The sequence below is a fragment of the Labrus mixtus genome, chromosome 15, assembly GCF_963584025.1.
Source record: "Labrus mixtus chromosome 15, fLabMix1.1, whole genome shotgun sequence".
NCBI classification, from domain to species: domain Eukaryota; kingdom Metazoa; phylum Chordata; class Actinopteri; order Labriformes; family Labridae; genus Labrus; species Labrus mixtus.
The window spans coordinates 4,495,562-4,508,387 of NC_083626.1; the positions used below are offsets into that span (position 1 = coordinate 4,495,562).

Here is a 12,826-nt window from a genome sequence, read left to right on the forward strand (position 1 = left end):
ACTAACACCATCGTCTTCAGCTTACTGAGTGGGAAGTGTGCTAAAACTATTACAAACATAACCCAGCTGTGCACTTATACTTATTCTCGGGATGGAATAAAAAAAAGTACAGATTTTAGTTTATTATATTTATTATTTGTTGAATGTTTAAGATGATCAAACCCACGATATGGGATGCAAAAGTTTGAAGTGCTTTAAAGGTGAGAAAAAGTCTGGACCGAACACCAACAACACTGTTGTGTAACTGAAGTTTCCCCTTTCTGAATGTCGTTTGCTCGTAGTAATTGCTGTTTTCCAGGTGAGTCCAAATGTAATGAAATGCAAGGAACTATTTTCGAGTGAAGAGGCGTTGCATTGTTGCGCTGCTCCTGCAATACATGCCCTCTATAACTGCTATAGTATTTCAATGCATTTATCTAAAACTTTAAAGTGCGAGTAGGAGTTTGACACTTTGAACGTGCTACGTTGAGCTTTAAGGTTTTCGACAATCAGATAAGTCAATTCAAATCGCGAGCATTCGCCTTTCATTGAAGATATTCTTGGGGGAGCGTAATAATGACCTGCTCGAATAGCCTGCAAGATTTTGATATAATATTTAAATTGTCTACTGGAAAATCAAATCACGTGGTTCTTCAAACCATGCACAGGTACAATGCTCGTTTTTCAGCTGTGAAAGTGATAATTAATTACTGTAAAATATAATCGACTTACCTCAATTCTATATCGTGATCATTTAATGATTTTAACAACTGTTAAGAAAGTTCTCAACTTGTTGCAGTTTATGTTTTGATGTAGTAACACTCCCCTCCGCAAGATGGCAGACATGACTGACTATACCAGTGAAACAACCTATTGCACAGTTTCCTCTTGTTACCGACAGTCTGTGCAGGACTCGTGTTTTGAAACTGATCGTGGGGCAGATGTCAGCGGGGATCATCAGCTGTTTTCCCTCTTTGCAAGACCTAAAGCTGACCGCAGATCAGTCAATCACTTGAGCTTCATGAAGAGGATTACTGGCGACCCAACCCGAGAATAAAACATGTAGGTAACGTTACACTGGTGATAAATATCCTTGGATGATTCGTTTACATTTTATAAACTTGCGGTTCCTCCTTTTGTCAAACAGATTGTCTTGTTCTGCATACACTTCTAAAGCTTAAAGTTAGCACATGAGCGAGCTATCATGCAGTGAGGGACACCATCTGTCACATTTGTAGTTTTACCTTACATGGATGTTGATGCTAAGGGGAGGATAGTGATGTTTCTATGAGATATAAGCAAAATGTTTACAGTATTTCTGTTTGTGTCAGAAACCTGTATCATTTACGAATATGCTTGTTAATTTACTCTCCTGGATGTTTCGTGTAGAGGGTGCAAAGACATGTTGGCTCAAGAGTATAATTTACTACGCTCAGTTGATAAGAAATGTTGACACAGGAAATAAGAACAAGCCAAGTGTCCTGAAAGTGTGTGAAAAAATATAGTATGAACCATTATTGAATGTGCCCTGCAAAACAAGCATAAATAAATTAAGTTGTATTTACACTGACCATATATTGGTATTAGCTACAGTATACAGAGCTTGTTTCCGCCATTGTAGAAGGGAGACTACTATGCTCTCCTGATACATTTAATCTCTGTAGTACTTAATGCGCATGCGTACAGTTTCAGCTAAACGAGTTACAAAACTAGCGCTATTTAAGTCCAATGTAAACGCTTATTTTGTTTCGTTTAAACCTACACTTCACATCATTATCGGCAAACATCAAAATAACAAGCAGAAATTAACTTTAAAGCGTTAGAGACGAGGTCAGACATAAATCTCCCACAATGCATAGCGTGCAATGCAGCAGTTGTGTACATAAAATGTTCGTATTTTCTAATATTTTCATTTTAAACGTTACGATGCGAGTAAGAGAATTGTACAACTTAGAGTTAGACTTAGAATTTAACGTTTGTGGTCGAAACTGTTGTATTTTAGTCGAAGTGTTATAATGAACCGTAAGAGAGAGTGGTAAGGCCAGCAATGGCCTTCGACACTTTGCCTCTTGTTCCTCAGATCACTCTTGTTTCTCTTCAGATCGTATAAATCTTTCGCCTTTTACTAAAGATTTCCGTGGAGAGGAACAATAAGAGTATAACTCAATTTTTTGATGCCCTGCTTTACTGCGGGGCTTCCCTTACCTGTGAAAAACAAAATAAGTTGAAAATCTGCATGTCCCATGTAATGAATCTGTCTAGACTAGTGGTATTATGTAGTTAATGCATCAGAGAAAACGCTCCTTGATGGATCCTGAGTGAAATTTAGGGTAGATAAAATTGTGTGGGGAAGTTATTAGACGTCTGAGAGAGATGAGATTGTCTTAAATTGGAGACGTCCTGATGAGTTGTACCAAAAAAACTCTATCTGAAGTTAACTGAAGTATCATCTGACTGCAACATGTTGAAGCATGTGTCTCCATCAAACAGGTCAATGTGAACTGAGTGATCTTTTAGATGTGATTTTTTTTAGTACTGCATTACATTCAGATTTTTGCGATGTCTTTGCTTAGGCTCACATTAAAACAACAATTTGTGATTCTCATACATAGGAACTAAATAATTAACATTTGTATATTTTTAACAACCCAGTATCATTGGTAATGGAAACCTCCATGACGATACCACATAATACAAGCCTTTATAATATATAAGCCTTTCTTTCAAAGCAACAAGATCACATTCATTTCATATTCAAGCACAGAGCTGATACAAACAACAAGGCAGCAAGACAATCATCTTTTTAAAACTATAATTTATAAAAGAAAGATGTAAAATCAAGTCATTGGCAACATTTTTTTTGGTCACAGTTGTTAGTACCACCTGCTTATGTTGCACTGTGACAAGTCGAAGGCCTTCTTCGAACTTCCAGTCCTCAAAAGTATTTGTTCTTTATCTTCATGCAGACCTCGCTCTGATGCAGAGTCTTAATTCTTACTGGCTGAGAAGTATACGTGCAAATTTTCCTCAAATAGAGACAACAACCACAGGAGCAGAGATGCAATTACCCAGAGGACTTATCAAAGATTGTGCATGGGGTGTCGGTGGCCTAGTGGTTAGTTTGTGCACCCCATGTACAAAGGCTACGGTCCTCAGGTAGGGGGGCCCGGGTTCGAGTCCGGCCTGTGGCTCCTTTGCCCTCTCTCTCTCTCTCTCTCTCTCTCTCCTTCTCTCTCTCTCTCTCTCTGATTTCTGACTCTATCCGCCTTGCTGTCTCTCTAATAAAGCCATAAAAAGCCCCAAAATAAATAATAATAAAAAAGACTGTGCATTTTGGTATCTCCCTAGCAAGAGTTTTAGATGAATACTTGTAAAAGTTGCTCTGGACAAATGTAACACATTTAGAGAAAGCAGATATCTAGATATTTAAAAAAGTTTTATCTGTGCGGTATCTTAAAATCCACTCAGCATCTTCCAAATGAGAAAAAAATCCAACAAGTGTTTTTGAGGTGACCTTGTGGATCTGAAGGTTCACCTGACAGTGGTTATTCTCTTTATTTCTGTTGTGTGAAGGTCAAACTGCCAGTTTCCTCTTTTCCTCTTACGTCTCTCTAACATCCTTTTTGTGGATGTGACGTGGCGATGTGTGAAATTTCGTTGAATTGGTGCAAACAAGCTCACAGCTGAGTAACACACGCAGGCGTTTGACTTCAGCTTTTCTCTTTCGGTGAGTTTTTGTACATTTTTTCTGTTAGTTTTTTTCCCCCCATATTGACTGTTTAAAAAGATTTACAGAATATTTTGACCCCATCGTTTTTTTTAAGAAATGAGAGAATCTCCTGTTTTTTCATTACTTAAATAAGTGTACCCCTATGCTTACGTCTTGTAAAGACAATTTAAAATTAATATAGTTTGGGACTCTCCCAAAACAAAACGTTAAATGAATTCAACCAGTACTTTAAGCTTTGTGACTGCATCTCTCCTCCCGTCTCCTACTGATTGTTTGCTTTGTGCTTCAAAATGCCAAACTGTAACATCGGCGTCAGCGTGGCCGTGAAGTATACTTTGATATGAATGAGAATATGTCGCTGCAGAATGAATACTTTTAAGTTTACACTTCTGTCTGTATGCAATGGAAATACAAAAAAGCATGAATTAAATTGTTATACACAAAAGATACAATGAGGACACAATATAATCTGTATTGTTATAGTGTAAACTGTGTTTTCTCTACATCTGCAGTTGTTAAGAAACTGTGTGGTGAGATGTGTTAGATAGAGCTCTACTTCCCCTTTCAGACTGATGAGACAGCATGATGGCAGCATTAAAGCGACCTTAAGGAACATCTTTCAAACAGGACATGTTGAGTACACATAAGTGGTGGTGAAGTACACTGTACAGTATATAAGCTTAGTGTAGCCACGGCTAACATGCTAATACAGAGGGTTTCCATAGAATCCTGTCCTGAACCTTTGAGAAACCCTCTGATGCCGTTACACTGTTGACAACAGACTGGAGCTGTTTGCCCAACTACAGTATAAAGCAAAGGACAGAAACATATTTTGTTTGACGTTAGAAAATCTCATAACATCCCACTGTTGGATGGATCGGACTATTCAGACATCTTGGTCGGGCTCTGAACTAAAATGACCCAAATAATCCTTAAAAGTTGAACCTGAGGTTGGTCTAATGACGCCTTATGTTGCCTAAATCAATACAACAAATGAGCTTATTGTCTGTATGGTGGTCGTTAAGGACATAAAGGTTCAGTTTTGTGTTATCAAAGTGGGCTCAAGTATAGCGGGCTCAGTTTAACGTCTCATCTTTGTAAACTCAGAGAACACTGTCACACTCACTGAGAAACTCAGAGATGCAGAAGTGGACTAAGTTTGAATTCATTCCATTTCACAATTAAACTAACCCTAAAGTTATCCTGACAGTACCCAGAGAGTTACAACATTTGAAGCAGAGTTGGAAGTGTGTTTTGATTATATTACATACTTTATCTGCCCTGAGGGGAAATATGCCTTAGACTAAAGTGCAGAGAAATCACACGGCTCTGTGCTGCTTACATACACTGAAAACAAACATAACACAAGACAGGTAACTGTTTCAGTTACATATTGATCATTTCACTTGTATTTTTAAAGGGAAAAGACTATAAATCTAGTTTTAGCCACTTCAATCTGACTGAAATTCATGAAGGATTGGTTTACGTACAGAGGCTGAGTTCTTGCAGCTGCCTCAAGTTGGACCCCTCATTTCATTTCATTTCATTTATTTATGTAATAAGGACAGTGCACAATAATCAACACATCAACAAAATAGTATCCATGTAAATATGCCAGAATTAGCACAAAAGCTAAATTTGATCCGTAGTCCTAAGAAAAAAACATAAAACAAATGTACAATTACAGGACAGTTTGAACAGAACGACACACACACACAAAAAGCTCACAGCCCTTTGCTGGGTGTCATCCCCTCTCTCTCCTTGCTATATTTACTCCCACTGTCTATTTTAGAAATGCAAAATGAAAACGGCCTCAAATGTTCCCTTTCCTCTTTAAGCAGCAGCTAAGTGTCCATGAGCAGAGCACATAACTCCAGTAACTCCAGCAAAGCTGCAATAAGATCTTGTCCAGGGCGGGGAGTCTGCTCCAGGCACAGGAGAGGCAGACAGAAAAAGGTTTCAGGGAGTTTGAAACAGGGAGTGCAAAGACAGAGATTAGGGGGAGATCAGTGCTCTCGTTGCGTCCTTTTCCAATGCGTCTCCTCTCACAGCAGTGTGGAGCTTAGTACCTGCCAGGATAGAAGCCATACACATCTGATCTGAGTGTGCTGCTTTCCACACGATGAAAGGCAGGTTTCTGTGTTAGATTTGTCACAAGAGGGATGTTATCTTGAAGAGCATCTTTGATCAGGACTCCAGGTTCCTCTTGTGCACTGCTGAGAAGTGTGTGTTCAGACTCACCACAAAACGGAGGAACTGCATGTTTGCTGTAGGTTTTAACATGGAGACTGACTGTAGTTAAACCCTGATCACTACAGGTCTCAACCTTTCATATCAACAAATTCCAAACCCGAGAGTGAAGGAGAGCCCAATGTTGATGAACGCCACAACTCCACGTCAGACTATGAGACACAACATGCTGGCAGTGACTGTGAGATCTCAGAGTTGGGTAGAGAAGTTAATCAGAAGCTCCACGCTGGCTCTGATCAACCCGCAAAGATCCGCGCTGTTCCGATCCACCGGCGTCCGGACCTGCTGGTTCCCTGCGCTGACCTCGTCAACTCCGAGTGGCAGAGGAGCCAGGCGGCCCGGGTCCACTCCCTCCAGAAGTCCTGTCCAGAGTTCCCCGTCTGTCTGGTTCTCCTGCAGGGACGCAGAGAGACGGAGCGCCTGCTGGGCCACGCTCGCCTCTCCCAGGTTGTAGGTCACACCAGCTGCCTGTTCGTGGAGTCCGTGGTCGTGTCCGAGGCCGAGCGAGGGCGGGGCTACGGCCGGACTCTTATGGAGGAGGTCGAGCGCTATGCAAAAAGCAGAGGGTTCAAGCGCCTGTGCCTGACCACGCACGACAAGCAGCACTTCTACGCCCACATCGGCTACGTGCTGTCCACGCCGGTGCAAAACGCCGGTGCCATGACGGCGTTTGTTCCCATGGAGATGCTGTTGAGGTTCTCCAGGATGCCTAGTGAAGAGGGGAACACACAGAGAGAGACATGGGCAAAGATGGAGGCTAAAGTCCCACAAGGGTCACCTCCACCTTCTGGTTTACCCCCTCCTCCCCCACCTCCACCTCCTCCTCCCATGCCTCCTCCTCCACCCCTTTCTTCCATCTCGTCTCCTCCCCCACCTCCTCCTCCTCCTCCCCCACCTCCACCTCCTCCTCCCATGCCTCCTCCTCCACCCCTTTCTTCCATCTCGTCTCCTCCCCCACCTCCTCCTCCTCCTCCCATACCTCCACCTCCTCCTCCCTTGCCACCTCCATCCATCCCTCCTCCCCCTCCCCTTTCTTCCATCCCCTCTCCTCCCCCGCCTCCTCCTCAGGCTGCAGGTCCGCCTGTCGTTCAGACTCTGACTGAAACTCCCTACAGGGATGCCAAAGGAGTTCCCATCTTTTGGATGCACAAAGACATTTGACCCTCTGTGAACTCAAACATCAAGTCAACACAACAAGCACACAGGATTGTTGTTTCAGTGAAAGCAAACTGTTGAAGTAAACCAAAGAGATGCAGAAACAATCAAGTACACATCCACATTCACTTCCTACATTTTGAAGAGTTAAGAGTCGATAAAAGCTCTAATCTTGAATGTGATGTGGCAAAAGAATATTACAACACAAATAACGAAGCACACACGTACAAAGAAAACAAGACAAGGTACAATTTAAGTGCACAACCAGAGATTTCTTGTTATGCTAAAAAAAAAAGATAATCACTAAATACATCAGTGTACGGAAGACGATTAGGGCCAGGTGAACATGTTGAACAGTATTATAAGAGCAAACCTATTTTGGCCAATCTGAAAAACTGGAACAAGAAAACTTACCTTTGCCTTTAGAGCAGCCATTGCCTTAAAATGTTGCCGACCTCCTGTGTGTGTGTGTGTGTGTGTGTGTGTGTGTGTGTGTGTGTGTGTGTGTGTGTGTGTGTGTGTGTGTGTGTGTGTGTGTGTGTGTGTGTGTGTGTGTGTGTGTGTGTGTGTGTGTGTGTGTGTGTGTGTGTGTGTGTGTGTGTGTGTCTGTGTGTGCTGCTGATCGATCATGTGATACTGTTACTGTGAGTTGAAACGTGCCTTGTTGAACTGAAGCCTTGTTGAGTTTGAAAGATTGAGAGGTTTGAGAGTGATGCATCTTATCTGGTCTGATACTTGAACATGAACATAATGTCAATTAAAAGAAATGAATGATGAATCATTTTGATTTGTGTTTATTTTAAAATGTTATAACTATTCACAGAATATCACTGAGAGCAATAAGAAGTTCATTTCCTTTATGAATTCCTGTAAATGTGTTTGATTAAAGGTCACATATTATTCCATTTTAAAGAAGTTTAATTAAAAGTCCAATATGTAAGATATCTACTGAATGAAATCATAACGTGACCTGACTATATCATCAGTGTTAAGGAAACATGCTATGTTGAAGTGCTGGTTTCTCTGACAACAATGCAGCAGCCAGTATGTCCTCCTAAGTGTCGATTCTGGTCCTGAAATGGTCTGTAATTCTTTAGACTAGAGAAAGTAGGCGGTTTTCAGGCACCCCCACACGGCCGTTTTGCCCCCTTGGTTTTCCAGGCAAACGGCAAACTAACAGGTGTTGCAGTGATGAAAGCGGGCAAGCAAAACTGATTCTACTCGACCTGAAGACCTCAACATTTTTCTATCAAGCTCCAAGACCAGAAACTTGGTCAAACTAGCATAAATATTGGCGAAGATTTAAAATATTAAGAGTTAAAGGTTATGTTAGGTTAAGCGCATAAAGGTTTCAAGATGCAGAGCTGGTTAAACACTGAAGCTTCTGTGTCCTGGACATGGATGGGCTCGCTCCAATGTTTTGAATTTGGACTGCAGTACCCATTTTAAGCACTAGGTGTCAGAGTTACATATTGGTCCTTCAAGTCTCAGAGGTTCCCAAAACATGTCTGTGAAGTTTCTTGTTATGAATCCACTCTGATCCTGAATTTGATCATGCCTATAGCTGTTGGAGTGAAAACCACATGGGGGAGGGGCTACTGCCCTTTGTGATGTCATGAAGGGAAAATCTTTGAGCACACATATTCCTGAAAAGTTGAGCACACAAAAGACGGAGAGGATGGACTTTTCTCATAACTTCTGGCTCAGCTGTATAACTTCTTAGACATGTTATGCCCGGCCATAAGGCGGCCCTATGGGGCTAACAACAATCCACACATTGACCCATTAAAAGACACTAAACACCTTAACAAAAGTCAAAACAAAGGGATTTATTACAATATCACACACTAAATGATAACAAAGATCAAATGAGAAACAACAGACAATCCCTGACTGAGAGGCACAGCAGTCCCAACTCAAAATGCCTCTCTTTCTGCAGCCAGCTCTGGCCTTTTAAGCTCTGAGGCCAGGTGTGCCTCTTGTTCAATTAGTGGCTTCACCTGGGCTGGAGACAACAGGAAGTGGAGAAGGAACACACAGCACAGGGAAACATACATAACAGCCGTAACAGACAGGCTAGGGACACATATTCGAGTTAGAAAACCATGGTTACTTGTAAGTTGATTCCAATGATTAGAAATGTCCTCATCCTCAAATCTTATTGGCTCATTCCTCTTGTCTCTCAGGACGGAAACATCAGTGGGTGAGCAGCAGCCATGGTGCTCTGTCACCTACTTCTCCCCTTCCTCCACCTTCTCCTTCTATCCACTATCCCACCATGCACCTCTCCATCACAAACATACGTCCACGGCCGCGACCCTCCCCCTGTTGTGGCTGCGGCAGCTCCGATCCTGCAGGAGCACCCCTTCGTTGTGGTGTGGAACATGCCCACAGCCCAGTGTGGGAACCGCTACAACATCCACCTGGACCTGAACGACTTCGACATCGTGGAGAACAGACGGCAGCGCTTCCAGGGACAGGTGAGGGGGGTGGGGCAGTGTAGCATACTGATCCTACACTGAAGTAACTGTTCTAATATCACAAGAAGGTTTATATTTCTGAAGAACTGAAATTGAAATAAAAATCTAAAATGACCCATATTCATGGATTAACTATGTTCCATTGGCTTTTCTATTTCCAGAATATGACCATCTTCTACCGGGACCGCCTGGGGAAATATCCATACCTCTCCAGAGACGGCAGGAAGGTCAACGGAGGAACACCTCAGCTTGGTGACCTCTCGGCTCACCTTTCCCTGGCAGTGACGCAAATCTCCAGATCACTGCATCCCAAATTCAACGGTTTAGCTGTCATTGACTGGGAAGAGTGGTGGCCATTGTGGGAGAGAAACTTTGGAATCAAGATGAAGTATCGTCGGCTGTCCAAGCTGCTGGTGAAGCAGGAGAGACCTGACTTGTCTGAAAGAGCCAAGACGTCGTTGGCGAAGCTGAAGTTTGAGGAGAGCGCTCGGAGGTTTATGGAGGAGACGCTGCAGGTGGCGGTCAGAGATCGTCCTAAAGGACTCTGGGGGTTTTATGGTTTTCCTCCCTGCTTCAATAAGCAAAGCAGACAGACAGGTAGGAAAACACTTCAGTAATTTATATGTTTGCTTACAGGGATGTTACCATAGAATATATTTAAGAAAGTCTCTAATTTTGAAGTTCCTTACACCTGCATTCTTTCTCGTGGCCAGCAGGGGGAGACAAAAAGATGTGTGATTAAGTGAAATCAGAGCAGAAAATGACCCGACTGAGTCACCACCCCACTGCACCCCAAGACCAAATTCACTAAAAAAAAATTAATTAGAAATGTTGGCTTGATAAACTCTGATCATTAGTATAAGCTATGTTCCACTATTAGTAGATATAATTGACTATAATTGTTTCTGTGAAAAACTGAGCTTCTTTGCTTGAAATGGCTTTAACTGTTTCTAGTTGAATGAAAACACATCTTTGTCCGTCCTTGTTCCATGTGTGTAACCAGATCAGAGCTACACAGGACGCTGTCACAGGGGGACCAAACAACAAAACGACCGTCTGTCCTGGCTCTGGCGTCAGTCCACCGCTCTCTATCCCAGTGTTTACCTTCCAAAGAGGCTGGCGGGATCTAGTGACGCAGCTCTGATGGTCAGGTACAGAGAAAAGAGGTTCACCCACTTTAAACTGCGTCAGTCAGAAATACAGCTTAGAAGAACATGAATAGAAAGTGTTGTTAACTTAGTAATCATTAAATAGACACGGATCAATACTGATACTCTAAAGAAGCCACGTTTAGAGTGGAAAAAATCATTTATTACCAAGATGCTGGTCAACATAGAACGAGCTGGGATGAAAATAAAGATGTGTTGACTTTGCTCTTATTTTGCTCTGATCAATCACCCAAGAATATTAAGTAGAATTAAAATCTCTCAACCAACACTGCTCAGCACCATCTGCTCAGCTGTGATGTGTAACCTTCTTGTAACCTGGGTTAGAAAGTGCTCTATAAGTAAAGACCATTATTTACTTCTACTAATGTTACTAATGTGCTAGAGATAATGAGTAGAGAGTAGATTCATTGTTCTAGTACACATGCATATTGTCATAAATAAATGAAAAGTTAGTCACATGTTTTGTAACATTGTTGAGGTTTAGAGAGGGAGAGCACTCTCTATATGTGATTACCTTATTTCTGAGTGTCTTCTATTGTATACACAGATATCTATATCTATCAGTGTTAGGTCAGTATATGTGGACAGATATACATAGGCTAGATGCAAACATGGATTAAGACTGAGTGACATAACTCATTAGTTTCCGATGGGTTGTTATGGAGGCCAATCCAAAGCTGTTGCCATATTGTAAATGTTGACTCTATCAAACTTACGGTCAACCTAACCACAGGCAAAGAGCTGGACCTGAGGCGGGCCTTAAGCCTCCTGACAAACAAAGCAGCTGCTTGCAGTCAGGTTTGTCACGTCCCTAATTTTGCATAGCTTGTATCCTTCAGCAAATCAAAATGGGTGAATTATAAAAAATAATAACCCCTGTACTGTGTGTGCAGACGAAGACATTTACCAGTCAGATCAAAATCCTTTTTTGTACCAATCTGTAAACATGTTTATTTCTGCTGTAAAAACTGGCATTTTTGAATGGGTGTGTATGGGACTTCTGGTTCTTTTGGAGACAGCCTCAAGTGGACACTCATAGAACTGCACTGTTTTGCATCCTTGGCTTCATTTTTCAACACCGGATGTTGAGGCTCGTAAATGTAATGGTCCTGCTCTATTATTCATATAAAGTTCTGTTCATCTTGCCACAAATTGATGAAGGAGATATTGATGTTGATTTCTTTTTTTCTCTCAGATACAGACTATTGGAGGCTTTGAGGGTGGCGTCAGTTTGGCATCATGACGAAAACACCAATCATGCCACACCAGTCCTTCCCTACGCCAGGCTCGCATTCACACACACTCTCACCTTTCTGAATAAGGTTTGTTGTAACTCATAAAATCCACAAACTCGTGCATCTATATTCTAATTTCTGAACTTTCAAATAAGTACATTACATGTTGTTTGTGTTTCTTTGTGTGTGTTCAGACAGACCTGGTGCACACACTGGGGGAAAGTGCAGCACTGGGAGCTGTTGGAGTTGTCCTGTGGGGAGAGCTGAAATTTGCCAAGTCCAAGGTATGACCTAATGCGTTGTTCACCTTTGTGTGTGAGTGTTAGTGTGTAACCCTCTCCTCCTTTCCCACCCTCCAGCATCAGTGCATCCTGCTCCGAGACTACGTCCAAACTGTCTTGGGTCCCTTCATCCAGGAGCTGAGGTCTGACACCCAGCGCTGCAGCCTCCAGCTTTGCCACGGCAACGGACGCTGTGCCAGGCGACGACCCAGCTCAGGTCACATGGTCTCTATGACGTCAGACCCCAATCAAATCAAACACTTTAGGTGTCGGTGTTATCCCGGCTGGACTGGACAGGAATGTCAAGAGAAGAAGGACACGACTGGACAGAAGACCAAGTAACCTCAACACTTCTACAAAGGCGCACTCAGTGTGTTCTTATGATGGTAAACGAGGCGTCCATACATCACACTGCCTGACCTGTCAGCTCTTTGTTGCATTTCATCAACAAATGAAAATAGAAAAATAAAAATGTGATCCGCAGTGTTTATTTTGCCTGTTTTTAAAAGGAGGAATTTACCTTAAAAATCTTAAATAATTTTTGATC

The 12,826-nt window shown here is 42.2% G+C and overlaps 2 protein-coding genes and 1 non-coding gene across 4 annotated transcripts; all 3 read left to right on the top strand.

The window, feature by feature from the left end:
• Window positions 1-99: 99 nt before the first annotated feature.
• On the top strand, window positions 100-12,765 carry hyal3 (hyaluronidase 3). Of its 2 annotated transcripts, none has more exons than XM_061056633.1 (7): window positions 100-1,041; window positions 9,301-9,594; window positions 9,756-10,191; window positions 10,598-10,745; window positions 11,959-12,085; window positions 12,193-12,282; window positions 12,358-12,765. In XM_061056633.1, the coding sequence occupies exons 2-7, from the start codon at window positions 9,331-9,333 to the stop codon at window positions 12,619-12,621; spliced, it is 1,329 nt and encodes a 442-aa protein (XP_060912616.1). In that variant the 5' UTR covers window positions 100-1,041; window positions 9,301-9,330; the 3' UTR covers window positions 12,622-12,765. The 2 variants fall into 2 exon arrangements, with proteins under 2 accessions (XP_060912616.1, XP_060912617.1); XM_061056634.1 differs by lacking the exon at window positions 100-1,041 and adding an exon at window positions 8,824-9,229.
• On the top strand, window positions 2,061-2,176 carry LOC132990455 (U5 spliceosomal RNA). The gene has a single exon (XR_009676061.1). It is a non-coding gene; the product is annotated as a U5 spliceosomal RNA (small nuclear RNA).
• LOC132990444 (N-alpha-acetyltransferase 80) lies at window positions 3,112-7,892 on the top strand. The gene is made up of 2 exons (XM_061058751.1): window positions 3,112-3,135; window positions 6,008-7,892. Exons 1-2 carry the CDS (start codon window positions 3,112-3,114, stop codon window positions 7,118-7,120), a joined length of 1,137 nt encoding a protein of 378 aa, XP_060914734.1. The 3' UTR covers window positions 7,121-7,892.
• Window positions 12,766-12,826: the final 61 nt, after the last annotated feature.